At 43.1% G+C, this 13,314-nt stretch overlaps 1 protein-coding gene across 8 annotated transcripts in view; it reads right to left on the minus strand.

The window, feature by feature from the left end:
- COL14A1 (collagen type XIV alpha 1 chain) overlaps positions 1-12,513 on the minus strand; it is a 135,443-nt gene extending 122,930 nt beyond the window's left edge. For 4 of the 8 annotated variants that reach the window (XR_003923002.1, XM_030011622.1, XM_030011624.1 and 1 more), the window contains exons 1-4: positions 12,268-12,513; positions 8,288-8,409; positions 2,469-2,585; positions 1,523-1,666 (exon numbers count right to left, since the gene is read on the minus strand). Coding sequence is in view for 7 of the 8 variants with exons in the window: in XM_030011622.1 (XP_029867482.1) it covers positions 1,523-1,666; positions 2,469-2,585; positions 8,288-8,375 (349 nt within the window). In the remaining variant the exon portion in view is untranslated. The remainder of the gene's footprint in view (positions 1-1,522; positions 1,667-2,468; positions 2,586-8,287; positions 8,410-12,267) is intronic. The other 4 variants (XM_030011623.1, XM_041123025.1, XM_030011621.2 and 1 more) reach the window with 3 other exon arrangements.
- Positions 12,514-13,314: the final 801 nt, after the last annotated feature.

Consider the following 13,314-nt stretch of genomic DNA (forward strand, 5'->3'; position numbering starts at 1 on the left):
GTCAAAATTCTAACCACATAGGAAGAACAGAAAAGAAGACACCAGTGTTACTTATTTACACAGACAAGAAAACTTACCTAGTGCATGTTTTTACGGCTGCATTTTAAAAGGAAAAAATTTCCAAGTGATCTTTGTTAATTATATACTAAGTACAATAACTTATAAGCAGCACCAAAATAAGAAAGTATACCTGACTATATAAAGAATACTCTTTCAACAATAGAATTTTATTGGAGGCTTGAGAATTCTTTGTACATCAGTTACAACTCAGCAGCATTAAAAGCATACTTCCAATGCACTAAACCAGAGGATATTCTCAAAGCTTTGTATATGTTTGACCTTTTTTCATCTCAAGAATTAGTGACCACTTGTCAGAGAAGGGGAAAAAACCATAGAATACAGGATAGCAAAAAAGGATTTGTATACCTGATGTATCTGGTTTTACTCATGCAACGTATCATATTGTCAAATGAAACTCCAGCCTCATTAATTACTACATGTTTTCACCTGCAGCAAAGACAAAGTATACTAAATAGAACATAACCCCCTTATTCTTAAATCAAGTTGCCAGCACTACTTTTCCTGAAGAATAGAGGTAGTTTAAAAAACAGCCACAGCTAATATTATAGAAGTCAGTGTGCCTTTCTGTGGGCTGCCCTTTAATGTTAAAGTAATCTGTGGTTTCATGGGTTTCCTAACCTGGATAGAACTTAAAGTAGTAAACACACAGTTGCAGTGATGAAAAGCTAGAAAGACTTTGACACACACCACATCAAGCAAGCAGCATATTTTATCTTGTGCTGGTTCTAAGAGAAAGGTGGTTTAGCAATGACAGTGAGAAATATTCAGTGTTAAGGGAATTCAGTAGGCTTTCATCTGTAATCCCAGACTGTCACATTTTTGTCTTTATCAACCAAATCTCCACTAACCATATTTAACTGAACTGTTTAAGATGCAGATCAAAACAAATCAGCTAAGACATATATATCACTATGATATAGACATTAAGAGTATGTGTAGGTCAGAAAAAAAGTCTTAAACATAATTTGTAAACATATTTAACAGCTGGAGACCAGTAAGAATTCAGCCTTTCATAGTATCATTGAACTAGCAACTAGTTGCCAGTTGGCACAGCTATAAGAATGTTTTAATAAAAAGTTGGAAGAAGAGAAGGAAATTTTTTAAGTATCAGAATATAGCACTTCCCTTCTCGTTTCCGCTCACTGAAGATTCTTCTCCACAAGATACTGGCTAATTTCATAACAGAATGGGGAAGAAAGGAATTCCAAACCAGTGGAAATAAAGATAGCCCAAAGCAAGAATCTCCTGTGCAAGACTGACTTGATCAATTTAGGCCTCCAGCTGTCTATGTACCAGTTAAAATCTGTGGCTCTGATTAGCCTTCCACCACAGAAGAAACTGTTTTTCCATTGTCCCCCTTTGTGTCAGACTTTGTTACAATTACAAAAGTTACATTAAATATCTGATAAATTCCACATGTCAGGCATAAAAAGACACATACTTCTGAACTGGCCTTGTGCAGGCTTACTCTCCTTGTCTTCACTGAATGCAATGATCTGAAGGGCATAGTTTTGATCTGGAATAAGACCTTGTATAATTGCTTTGGTTGCAGTGTTTTGAAGAATTAATTGATTGGTTTTTCCACCTGTAAGAGAAAAGAAAAAACCCACAAATACACAACTTTGTTTGCTTTTCTTATAGCATGGTAAATGTAATAACGTAAAACTACCTCAAGCTCTACAATGACCCAAGTGTTCCCACTTTTGGGACCACCCACACAGCCAGGCCAGAGGACATCCCACAAAAGTAAGAAGTCAGGCAGCCTGACAAAAGGCATGGAACAGTTTTCTTAGATAGAAACACTCTAAGATCAATCAATCAGCCTTTGTATCTGGGCCTCATGGAACAGCCACAGTGTCCAGCAAAACTATTAATTAACATTACATCTTTACATTTCAAGTCTTCATTCAAAAAAATTTAAAAGGTTTTGTGTTTTGTTTTGGTTTTTTTTAAGGTTTGGTCTAAAATCTTTTTGGTCTTTTCTGGGGAGCTCACTATGGGAGAAAGCCCAGGGAGATCTACCTCAAAGCTTTGACTGAAATAGGGTTCCTATGCTCTCCTTTGAACACTTCTTAGACTTCCTTACACCCCACTGGAAGAAAGGTAAAGACAGATGATCAGTGACAATTCCCAAGGACTACATACGAAGCATAACTAGCATCCACCCACTTCTACTACCTTAAGCATTTGATTGCCATATTCTATGCCTATGACCACCCTCTGGTGAGACTGATTTCTCTCTTCTGTTGACCAGCCAATAGCCCATTATCAACAGCTTGCTTACAGTTCCTTAGCCCTGAAGGATGACCCTAGCCTCTGAAAAGTTGTTCAACCTTAGGAAGACAGTCCTTTCACCTTAAAAGAGAACATACAGACTTTTGTTTTACCTGAACTTGGAGTGACAAGAAGCTTATATCCAGTGAATTGCCCTTTGGGGGCTTTCCAAGAGATCTGTACACTGTCAGGATTGACTACATTATATCTTAGTCTTGTTGGTGGGGACACTGCAAGTGGGGAAAGAAAACAACATTTTAAATTCAAATAAAAAGCAACCGCCAATTTTAAACAAACAAACACATATAGGAAGACAACACAAAATTTTAATGATAAAGGATGCAAGTTATTCAAAATGTCACATACATCAGTTTATTAGTTTGTAAAATGACATCCCCAGGTGCACTACTTCCCTCAGACATACCTTTTATTTATCTCTTTATAAAAACAAACTAACAACCTAACAGCAGAGGACAGAAAGACAAACAGTGTTAGATGTTAAGACTCTAGTTTAGCAGGCAAAGCTGGTAATAAAAATGCTCTTTGTTAATATATGGGAATTAAAATTGCTCTCCTTGCTTACACTGACGATATGCATTACCTAGCCTCCTTTACCTCGCATTGCCATGGGTGTTTCCCCACATTTAAGGTCACTCAGGGCCAAATTTTCAAAGCCTTGTGAAGACACAATAACCAAGAGGAAAGATAAGCATGCACAAGGCAGAGGGAACATCAGCTGCCCAATTTGCAAACCTGGCCTAAGCAGCACACAAACTGGCCCAGCTGCAAGCACTGCTTCAGTCTCATTCAAGACTAGAAGGCATGAACAGGGTAGTCAAGATTTAGACAGGGGCAATCTGGATGGTAAGCAAATCTGGCTTCTATTTATATTGTGCCATCACCTAGGTTTCAAATAGAAGCAGCAGGTGAAATGAATAAAAGCACAAAACGATTAAGAGGTGATACTTCAGTGAAGCAATGCACAGAGGAACAAATGGAAAATCCACCCTAGGTTCTTACTGCAGTGTCAGCAACTTTGTATCTATGCACATAAACTAGTTTTTCACAGCTTTCATCCCTCTGCTCAGGCAAGCTCCAGAGATGCTGGACAACACATCTACATAGCATTTCTGCTCTGTTTCAGGGAGCCACATACCTCCTTCACAGCAAATAACTGAGGCAGAGCTGCCAGTTGTACAGCCTGTGGTATCCAAGGCTGCCAATAAGGGGAACTCTTTATACATTTGAACAGGGTTCGGCTCGCAGAACTAACTGATCTAGAGCAAAAGGCAGCCAGGGAAGTTCCCCAGAGGCTGAACAACAGAAAGGGCTAGAAAAGCTTAACAAACTCCTCCATGAACTTTACTCCTCCTCTTCCCACTACCTCCACAGCCCCCTGAAATTTCTCCTTCATTTTCCAAACCATTGGTGTTTCTGCCACTACCACCCTTAAGGTTTCTGTTAGTAAGTCTAAGAAATAAGGGAAATTATCTGAAGGGGCGAAGTGGCAATTTCTTTTCCCCCGGGCCCAAGATAGCTCTTAATTGACTAGGCTCATGCCCACAGTTGGTTGGTCCACTAGATATAATATACCAAGAGTTCTCATGATATTTCTGAGATAAGGATTACAGCATACAGAACATCTGAGTCAACAGGCCGAATGTGCTAGCCAACAGTCTCTGGCCTCTCCATTTGACCTGCTACAGTCAATGCAGCTCTGGCACTAGCAGCAGCCAAAGACCTGTCCTGAATGGATTACTTTTTCCTACATGCTCCTTTTTCCAACAGCTTGGGGGAAGAAAGAAGAAGGAAAGAGGCAGGCTGTAGTTTTTTTGAGATTTGGGGTCATGTTTTTTTCATGTCTTCTACTGTTAAAAACATTTTAGGTCTTAGAAGTAAAAATCTGGAGGTTTAATACAAGAGATGTATTCCCTTGCACCTAGCCTCTCAATCCATAAGGGACAGTTTTGCCAGACCAAAGGCAGGTTCTGCAGTTCTCTGCCTTAAGGGACTTAACACCAGAACGCAGAACAGAGAGTATGTAAGCACCAAGAACAGCTTAGTAACACCTCCACATTCTCAAAGACTTCAGAGAACAAGCTCAAGAAGAGAGGCAAGAGGACAGAAACAGCAGGTAGCACACCAATTCCACACACTCAAAACTGTTCTGATTTGCAGCACTGGGCTTACACCCAAACAGTGCATTTCCCCAGTTGCTGGGCACAATCTTGTCAGACCTAGTCTTCAGAGTGCCCGTCACCTCCCTGAAGTTTAGAGAAAGAGAGGCTGCAAGCAAGAGTGTGTGTAGGAATCACTGCAAATACAAAACCAGTTCTTTGAAAATTTGGCCCTTGTATTGCAAAATGTTTTTCTGGGCAGGTTTCTGCAAGAACATTCAGCATGCTGTGATTGTAATAAAATGACAGAGACTATGGCAAAAAGTTTTGAAAGCCAAGCAGACTGTACTTATGGATTACAGCTTTTAATTCATTCTCAAGATTCATTCTGTCTTTGAGCTATATACGCAAGTCACAATGAATTGGGGCTGAATGAACCAAGAGTGACAAATCATACCTGGAAGTTTGCAAAATATGCAATTCCTTTTATTATTTATTTCATCTAAGGAATAGCAAATAAATTTTTGAACAATGACAGTATGCATAAAATGCTACACATTTTACCTGGATTAAGTGGTAAATTTGTATGGGGATTAAGAGGCAGAGCAGAGAGCAACAAAGTAACACCAAAGACTGACAAAAAAAAAAAATCATGTCTTAGAACTTCAGAATTTGTTTTCTCTGCCATCTTTTTCCTTCCCCTGTCATTCCATTCTCTTCTACTTTTCAACTTAACAGTTTATGAAAGCACCTTCTAACAAAGAAGCATAGTTCTGGTCTAATTGCTATTAGCCATCACCAAACCAGGTAAATTTTGGGAGCCCCTAAAAAACAATCACAGATCTTACAAGCAAAGAAGGACACAATCACCAGAAGTTTTTCTGTTTACTACAGAGGTACAATGTGAAAGACTAGAAAAGTTGTGCCAGAATAGTCTTTACATAACTAGTCAATTTTCACTGGGTACTTTTTGTATCAAAGGTGGCAGTGCAGTGGAATGGACATTCCCACACAGCAATTAACCATAAGGAATAAAAGAATTATTCACCAGAGAGAGATACTCAACTGTGTCTTAGTTGTGCAAAGACTAACGTTCTGGCATAGAAAAGTACATATAGCTAAGGAAGTTAAAAATCTAACACTTGAACAGACAACAAAATATTGATGGGAATTACTACACATTCACCAACCTGAAGAGGATATCTTTATTTCTTTGGACCTTTATTGTCTGTGGAACAAAATCTCACTTCTTGCAGAAAGGGAAAAAAATTAATCCAAGCTGAGTCAGTTAACTGATAAAAATCAGTAGCTAGAGCTCGTTAAGTGGTTTTACAGGAATGCAAAAGTGAATGGCCGTCAGCAACATTAGAGCAGTCACCCAAAAGAAAACTACAGACAAGTTCAAGGCTTTGGTTTATGTCACCAGATAAATTAGCACTCCAAATACATGACTCTTGTGGACAACTAGGGAAAGAGTGTTTTGAACTATTCCATAACTTAATGGAAAGGAAAAATACCATATATTGCATATGTGCAGCTCTCTAAGACATCCAATAGTCTAAGATTGGATACTAACTAAACTTTGTGGCTTCCAATTTACTTTTGTCATAAGAATTGAACAAGTTAATATGCACTGCAATTACATAGCAATTACATTAGTAACACACGGAAATAATTGGTACACAAAGAAAAGTTTCCATCTTTAAATACAGAAGGAAAATCCTTAAAGCAAGTTACTTTATGAATAAATGGAAAATTCTGAAGTATTTTTCTTGCCCACCACTATTTTTGTGTACTATATAAGAACATAAGTAGACAAAAGCTGGATTTTTTGGTTGCTGTTGTTTAAGTGACATTATGCTGAATGAGGAAGAAACAGCAGTGATGAAAGAATAATTGCTGAGTAAAAACTGAATGGCACTATGTGGTTTTTAAGGTATTCAGGCAACAAATGAGATAAAACCATGTAGCTCAATGCAGGTAACTCCTCAGTTGAAGGAATAAGTTGTAGCTTCAGGCATGTTGACTTCAGCCTCCCAAACATATTCTCCTTTCCAAGAAGTCACATTACGCACCTCTACCTGAGCATCTATGCCAAAGGAAGGAAACTCAAGCTGGAACTAATACCAGCTCTTCCTACAACTTGGCAGTGTACAATTTCTTAAAACAGACAAACATACTGTTAGTGCTGTATTAAATTGTAAATAGTTAGCCAGCTGCATGAAGAGTTTACTGCAAGGGGTGGCAACCTTGAGAAAAGACAAGATTTGAGAAACATCTTATTACTTCAAGTGTAGCAAGAGATATTTTTATTCTGTGAACATGGAATAGAGACTTTGTATCACCCCATTCACTAACATAACAGACATTTTGGGCCAAGTCAATAGTCCACTTAGCTTAGTATCACACTGCTGACAGCATGCAGCAGCTGATGCTTGCTGAAAGAGTGTAAGAACAAGGGAAGTATTGTTCTTTATTCATCAAGTACACCAACTCTAGCTTCTGCTGGTGTGATGATTGTGGAAAAAACTCTCTCTGACCTTCATTTCATTGTATTAATAGTATGAGAGTTTTCTTCCTTATATATGACCGATTAAATCAATGTTTTTAAAAAAAAAAAAAAAAAAGAGTGGGAGGAAGAGTATGGTTTTCCAAGCTCAAGGAATCTTGCAAAACTTTCTGGAGATGGATCTCATTCCCCAATCCTGTTTTGCAAATCTTAACCATATGTATAAGTACTGAAATACACAGAGACACGACTAACCATATGCTTTGCTTTATTGGCTCATTAAGTCACAAACTTCTGGACCTTATTTCTGACGAGAATTGATGTGTTGAACACTAGGAACATGTATTTCTTCATTCACCTCACATCACCCACATTAAATATTACTGCTTACATGTGTCCCTATGTTCTGGGAGAGGCTTGTAAAACGCTCACAGATTCCCAAACATCCAAGATGGCATGCTTGCCCAGCACTTGAGTGCCACGCAGACTGGACAGCACCGCTATTTGCATTTACCAGAACTTGGAAGGCCTCAAGTTACCACTACTCTCCAAATGTGCTCATGAATAATGCGTTATACAAGATGTTTTAGAAGAGACCCAGGATCAAATTCTGCTCCCAGTTATGCCTATGCAGTCTCATATCAAAGGGATTACATAAATATAAAGTTGAGAAACATCTTTCTTTAGAAATCATAAAAAATTCATTGGCATTCTTCCTCCCTTCTTCCCCAAGCAATACGATAAATTTTCTCTAGAAGTCAAACCACTGTCAATATGATCCAACAAGTATTTAAGCCTAACAATCTCAGCAGTGTCTTATAATACCCACAAAGGAGATTTAAAAAAAAAGCTGCAGAAGGAGTCTGTGACATTTAACAGTCCTGTGCAATATTGTATGATGTGTTAAAATAGCTACTGTTCCAACAAAGAAAAAAAATATATATTCCACACAAGCTTAGTATCATAGCTGGACCTTCAAACTTACTTGACTATGTAGAGGACAGTCACAGCAATTTCTGATCAGTACTTTCATATAAATAAGAGTTAAAAAAAATGTTCCATATAACTCATTTTGAGACACCTGAATTTGCAAAAAGATGCTATTTGAGATACTAAGTTCAAAGAGCACACATGAACACATAATTCTACCCTCTCCCCCACCAAGATCAGCAGCAAAACTCCTGCTTCATTTCAGTAGTACTGGATCCACATCCTACGAAGAGGGAAGTAACACTTGCATTTGGAATAAGAAAGTCTATTTCTGTACATCAGAGTGAAAAGCTCCATCATCTTATTTATGACTTACCTTGGCCCTGGGCATCACTGATGAAGAAAGCTGTGACAGCTAAAAAAGCCAAGAAGAAACAGCTCTGTATCTCATACCGACAAAGCATCTTCTTCCCCTCAATACACACAGTATCAGCAGGTCTGAAAACACATAGAACAAAAAGAATTATTTGACCTGCAAAGATAAGGCATCCACTTTAATGAAGAGTGTGGGCAAAATCTGGATTCCATTAAAAAAAAATGGGAATTTGCCATAGACATCAGCGGAGTCAAGATTTCATCCTGACAGCAGTTTTATAACTAAAGCATATTTTACCTGAAAGGGATGAAGAACCCCATTTGGGCCACTCAACAGTTCTGAAAATTCAGCCCGTGTAAAGAGAAAACTGATATTCTTTGCTAAGCCTGCATGAGTATTGGAAGTAGAGTTTGCTGTGTATAACAAGGTAAAATGGATATCTCTATACAATCCAGTGTTGCAAGCACCTTATCAAGATACCTGTGGTAGAGAACTCTGAAGCTGAAGCTCTTGATAACAAAGTACAACTGAAATTGTTATCTACTTTATATCCAGAAAGCATCCAGAATGGGATGTTAAATTACGTATTTTGGGATTCTGTAATAAAAAAAATGAGATGAGAACTGCCCTGCAAGCCTCCCATAAAATAGCAAATGCATGGTCTCAATAACTCCAGTGAAATAATCATTGATGAGTTCAACTGAGCAATTTTCCACATCAGTTGTCAAAAAAGGCAGAACTTTGTTCCAAGGAAACACAAGTCCCCTTCTCACTGTCCTCTACAGCCTACTCTATTTTTCCTTTTTCTGTCTTATTCGACTTACTCTGTGCTCTGTTGTACTACCTGGCACTTACAGTGACTAAAGCAGACACAGCTCAGAAGGTATGCAGGGTTCAGCTGAGTAAGCATTAATTCTATTTGTAGGTAATACCATGGTCAAAAATACTCTAACTTAATCAGTTAGGAACATCAACACTTTTAGAGTGCAGCACTATATGAACACTCAGGGTAGTCCTAGGTGAACTCATTGGGTTACAGGAAGCAATTCTGGTGCCAAAGAACAAGTTCCAGAAGGAGTGATTTATCTGTCCCACAGAAGCTAGGTTCAAACCAGTACAAATTTCATTAACTGAACTTGGCCTTTAACACTTTCCAGTACAGTTATTCAACATATATAGAAGCACCTCTCAAGATACATCAACATGTTCATAACATCGTGTTTATAAACATTTATCTATCACTCAACTTTAGTGCACTAGTTTAGTCAATTTTCTGAGCCAGGAAGAAGAATTTTTGCTGCCCTCTCCTGTTACTATTTTACAGGAGAATTAAATTAAGATAATTAATAGTAGATTTCTTACTGTCAACAAGGAGTCAGCATTTGAAGGTTCACTTTGGTAACTTTTGGTTTATGTATTTCTGTGTTGCAGGTCCTCCCATTTACCTCCTGTGTCATTTTCTTCAATATTCCCAACATACTATCATTGAACTTGCCTTCTGTGTTTTCATTGTCTTCTGAGGAAGGCACAAAGCGAGTGGTTCAACCACTATCTAATATAAAAGGCAGACTGAAGCACCTCAACCATTAATAAACAGATAAGAGGATAAGACCTACATCTCCTTCTCTCTTCAAATATTTGCAGTTTGCCATAGTTATCCCAGGACTTGGTAGGTCTACTGTTGCAAATCCCAATCATGAATGCTTGATATGCCACCTAGAAATATATAGGAGGCTCAATCATTGTGAATTCCATCCCCACAGGAGGTTACCTAAGTTTTAGCCAAATTACCAACAAATTTCACACTACTTAAATATATATTTTGAATCTATCTCTGACAGTCTAAATCTCTCAAGACAGAGGCAAATAGCTAGATCCAATAACAAAAATGTGCACCAGAAACTTAGGTATTGCTACGCCCGGTTCTTAGGACACATCCTCCAGATGGAATTCAGAAAGCCGAGCAAAATGTCCAGGCTTCCTACTATATGAACACAAAGAGTCAGACACCCAAGGACTAGATCCAGACGAGTCAGCACAGTCAGCAGACAGTTGCCTAGTGACGGGCAATAGGAAGAACGAAGAGAGTTAAGTCTTAAACAGTCTGAAATCCACCCCTTGTTTATCTCACACTGGGTAGCGATGCTTCTCCCCCCACCCGGGTATACAACCTGGAGCAAGTAAAGGCAGACCCTTCAAAGAACAGCACATAACTCATTCTTCAATGCAGTCACCGCTGACAATGTGTAGATTTCTTTCCATGTAATAACCCAGACATCAAAATACTGACTTACAGTGGTCGCTCAATTTCCCATCTGCTAGATTTGATATAAACCCTCCTCCCAAATAAGAGCTATAAATACTGACAGGTAATCCTGCATAAAAACACTCTCTACTGCTGCTTTTAGAGAAAAGCCATTGCACAGAGAAGTAAGATTTAATGCAATACATACAACTGGTGCTGCATAAACTAGGCACAAGTTCACCTCTGCCCTGACCGGCACTTCAAGGTTCACTTAACTAGGAAAGGCAACCACCAGTCTGCAGCCACCTTGTGGCTGACATCATCTGGGAATAAGAAGGAATATCCTGTTCCTCCAGCTTTCTATATATTTCACCTTTTCTTAACTATTTGGTAAAACAGTTATCTGACAGAATAGCCCTGGCAGCAGGGACCAAACCGTCCAAGCCAAGAGCCCTGCCCATGAGGTGAGCCCCTCTCCCGGGTGGGCGCCGGGACGCCTGCCCGGGACATCGGCACCGGCCTGGCAACAGGCACCTTCTCCGGAGGTGAGACCTGCCTTTGAGACCTCCCAGCGCGGGAGAAACGTGACACACATCTCCGTGCTCCGCACCGCCCCGGCTGCCGAGGCGCACCCAGCCCAGGCGAGGAGGCAGAGCCGCCTCGGCACAGGCCTGGCGCCGTTCCCCAAGCCAGGCGGGTTGGCGCTGCCCTCCTGAATGGGAGCCCGGGGGTTATTTCTCCTATCTCGGTGGCTCGTCATGGAGCGGCGTGACCCGGCCTCCACCCGCTGCCTGGGAACGGGCCCACGTTTCGCGGGTTAACGGCCCCGCTGGGCGAAAGGAAGAGCGCGACCTGCCCCGGCACCGCCGCGGCCTCGAGAGAGCCCCCGGGCCCGCCGCCATGGCCGCCGCCCCCACACGGGAAGGGCGGGAAGGCGGCAGAGGGGGCCGGCGGCTAGGCGGAGACGCCGTCTGGGGTCTGGCGGACCCGCCGGCGCTGGCACGGTCCGGTGGGCGCGTTTCGTCCGCCTCTCCGCAGCCCCCGCCACGCGGCTCCAGCCCGGCCTGAGGGGCCGCGGCTCACGACCGCGGCGCTGCCCCTGACCCCCCGCCCCGACTCCTCTTCGGGCCGCTCCCCGCCACCAGCACCCACGGGCCTCCCGTGTGAAAGCGGGTTCCAGCCCCCAAGCTGAGAAAGGGACAGCGGGGAGCTGGTTGCCTCCGCCGAGCATGAAGCGAGGGACGGCCCCGGTGAGACCCAGCGGCTGCCCGCCCGGAACCCCCGCGCCGGCAGCAGCCGCCCGCCGCGGCGGGGGCGGGCTGGCGTGCCCGGGCGGCCACCCGCTACAACACCACGCTCCAGGCGCCGGGCGTGAGGAGCCGGGGCGAAGCGATCTGCCTCGACGCGCCGCGGGAGAGAGAGAGGGAAGGAGGGAGGGAGGGAGGGAGGGAGGATGCACCCGGGGGGCAGCGGGCAGACCCTCCGTTTTAAAGTGTGACTGTTTATTTTTCAGTTATGATTATTTTTAAAAGTAAGGCTTTCGCGGGAGTTTCTAAGGGGCTCCCCCGCCCCGGGCTCGCCACTTTCCACCCCTCCATCTCCTCCTCCCTCTCCCAAGTCTCCCTCCGGGCGCCGTTCCCGTGGCCGGGCAGGTGGGTGGGAAGCGCTCCCGCCCCGGACCCCCCGCCCGCCTCGCCCCAGCCCTCGAGGGAGACGAAGCGGAGCTCACACCGACCTGTGCGGGCATCGGCGGGGGAGCAGCCGGTGGGGGTACGGCCGCTCGTGTTCACGCGGGGCTGTGGGTGTCGAGACGGCTGCGGGAGAGCCGCTTCCCTCCCTTCTGGCCGCTCTTCCCCTCGCTGCGCCGCATCTGATAAGGCGAAAGGGTAGCGAAAGGAGGCGGGCAGTTATAGAGCAGAAGGTGGAAAGAAGGGGGGAAAAAAAAAAGAGGCACGAGCGATGCCTGAGATCCAACCCTCCGCCCCCGAGCCCGACCTCCGCGGCGGGGGCGCGGCCAGGTGCGCGGGGAGGCAGGGCCGGCGTGGGCTGCGGGGGTGGGCTGCGGGGGGGGCCCAGGCCGCGTCACGCGTGCAGGTGCTGTGCTCTTCAGGGTCCTCTTTCTTCTGGCTTTGCTACCTTTCCACTCATTTTCCTCTCCCCGAAGGTCCTGGTTCACTGCGTTTTAAATGATTTAGAAGGTGCCTGCTCGGCGGTACGGCTTGGAATGCAAGTATCCCCCAGTGCCGGGTATTGCGATGTGTGGAGGAATGATTCATCGGGGAAACATTTATATTAAAGTGTTCCAGCACTTGTCTGGTTTAGTATAAACCTTGATTAAAAGCCTCGTAGTACATATGCGCATTTTTGCCGTATGCATAGACACGGCAGTGGGGACGTGGAATTGCAGAATCTCTGTTCATACAGAAATACGAGTTACCCTATGGTATACCCTACTGAATCTACAATTAAGGCTGCTAGTCACAAAGTTTGGAAGTCCCGAGAATTTAAGAGGTGAATGAAAATTGTCGTTACAACGTGCCTGGTCATCTGTATAAAATTACAAATGAAATCACCGAAAGGACTGCAGTGAAGAAACAACAGGCGTAGGTGAAACAGAGATGTGGATCCCTTTCTTAATGTAAGAGTCCCTTCTAGGGAAGGGGAAGGCAGTAAGTCTCAGGGAGACGACTGTGACTGACTCTGTAAAGCAGGACCTCCTGTTGCTGAGTAGGATTCCCAGTCCTGCAGACTCTTGTCCAAATTCACAGATGTCTTTCCACTG

The sequence above is a fragment of the Aquila chrysaetos genome, chromosome 4 (assembly GCF_900496995.4).
Source record: "Aquila chrysaetos chrysaetos chromosome 4, bAquChr1.4, whole genome shotgun sequence".
NCBI classification, from domain to species: Eukaryota; Metazoa; Chordata; class Aves; order Accipitriformes; family Accipitridae; genus Aquila; species Aquila chrysaetos.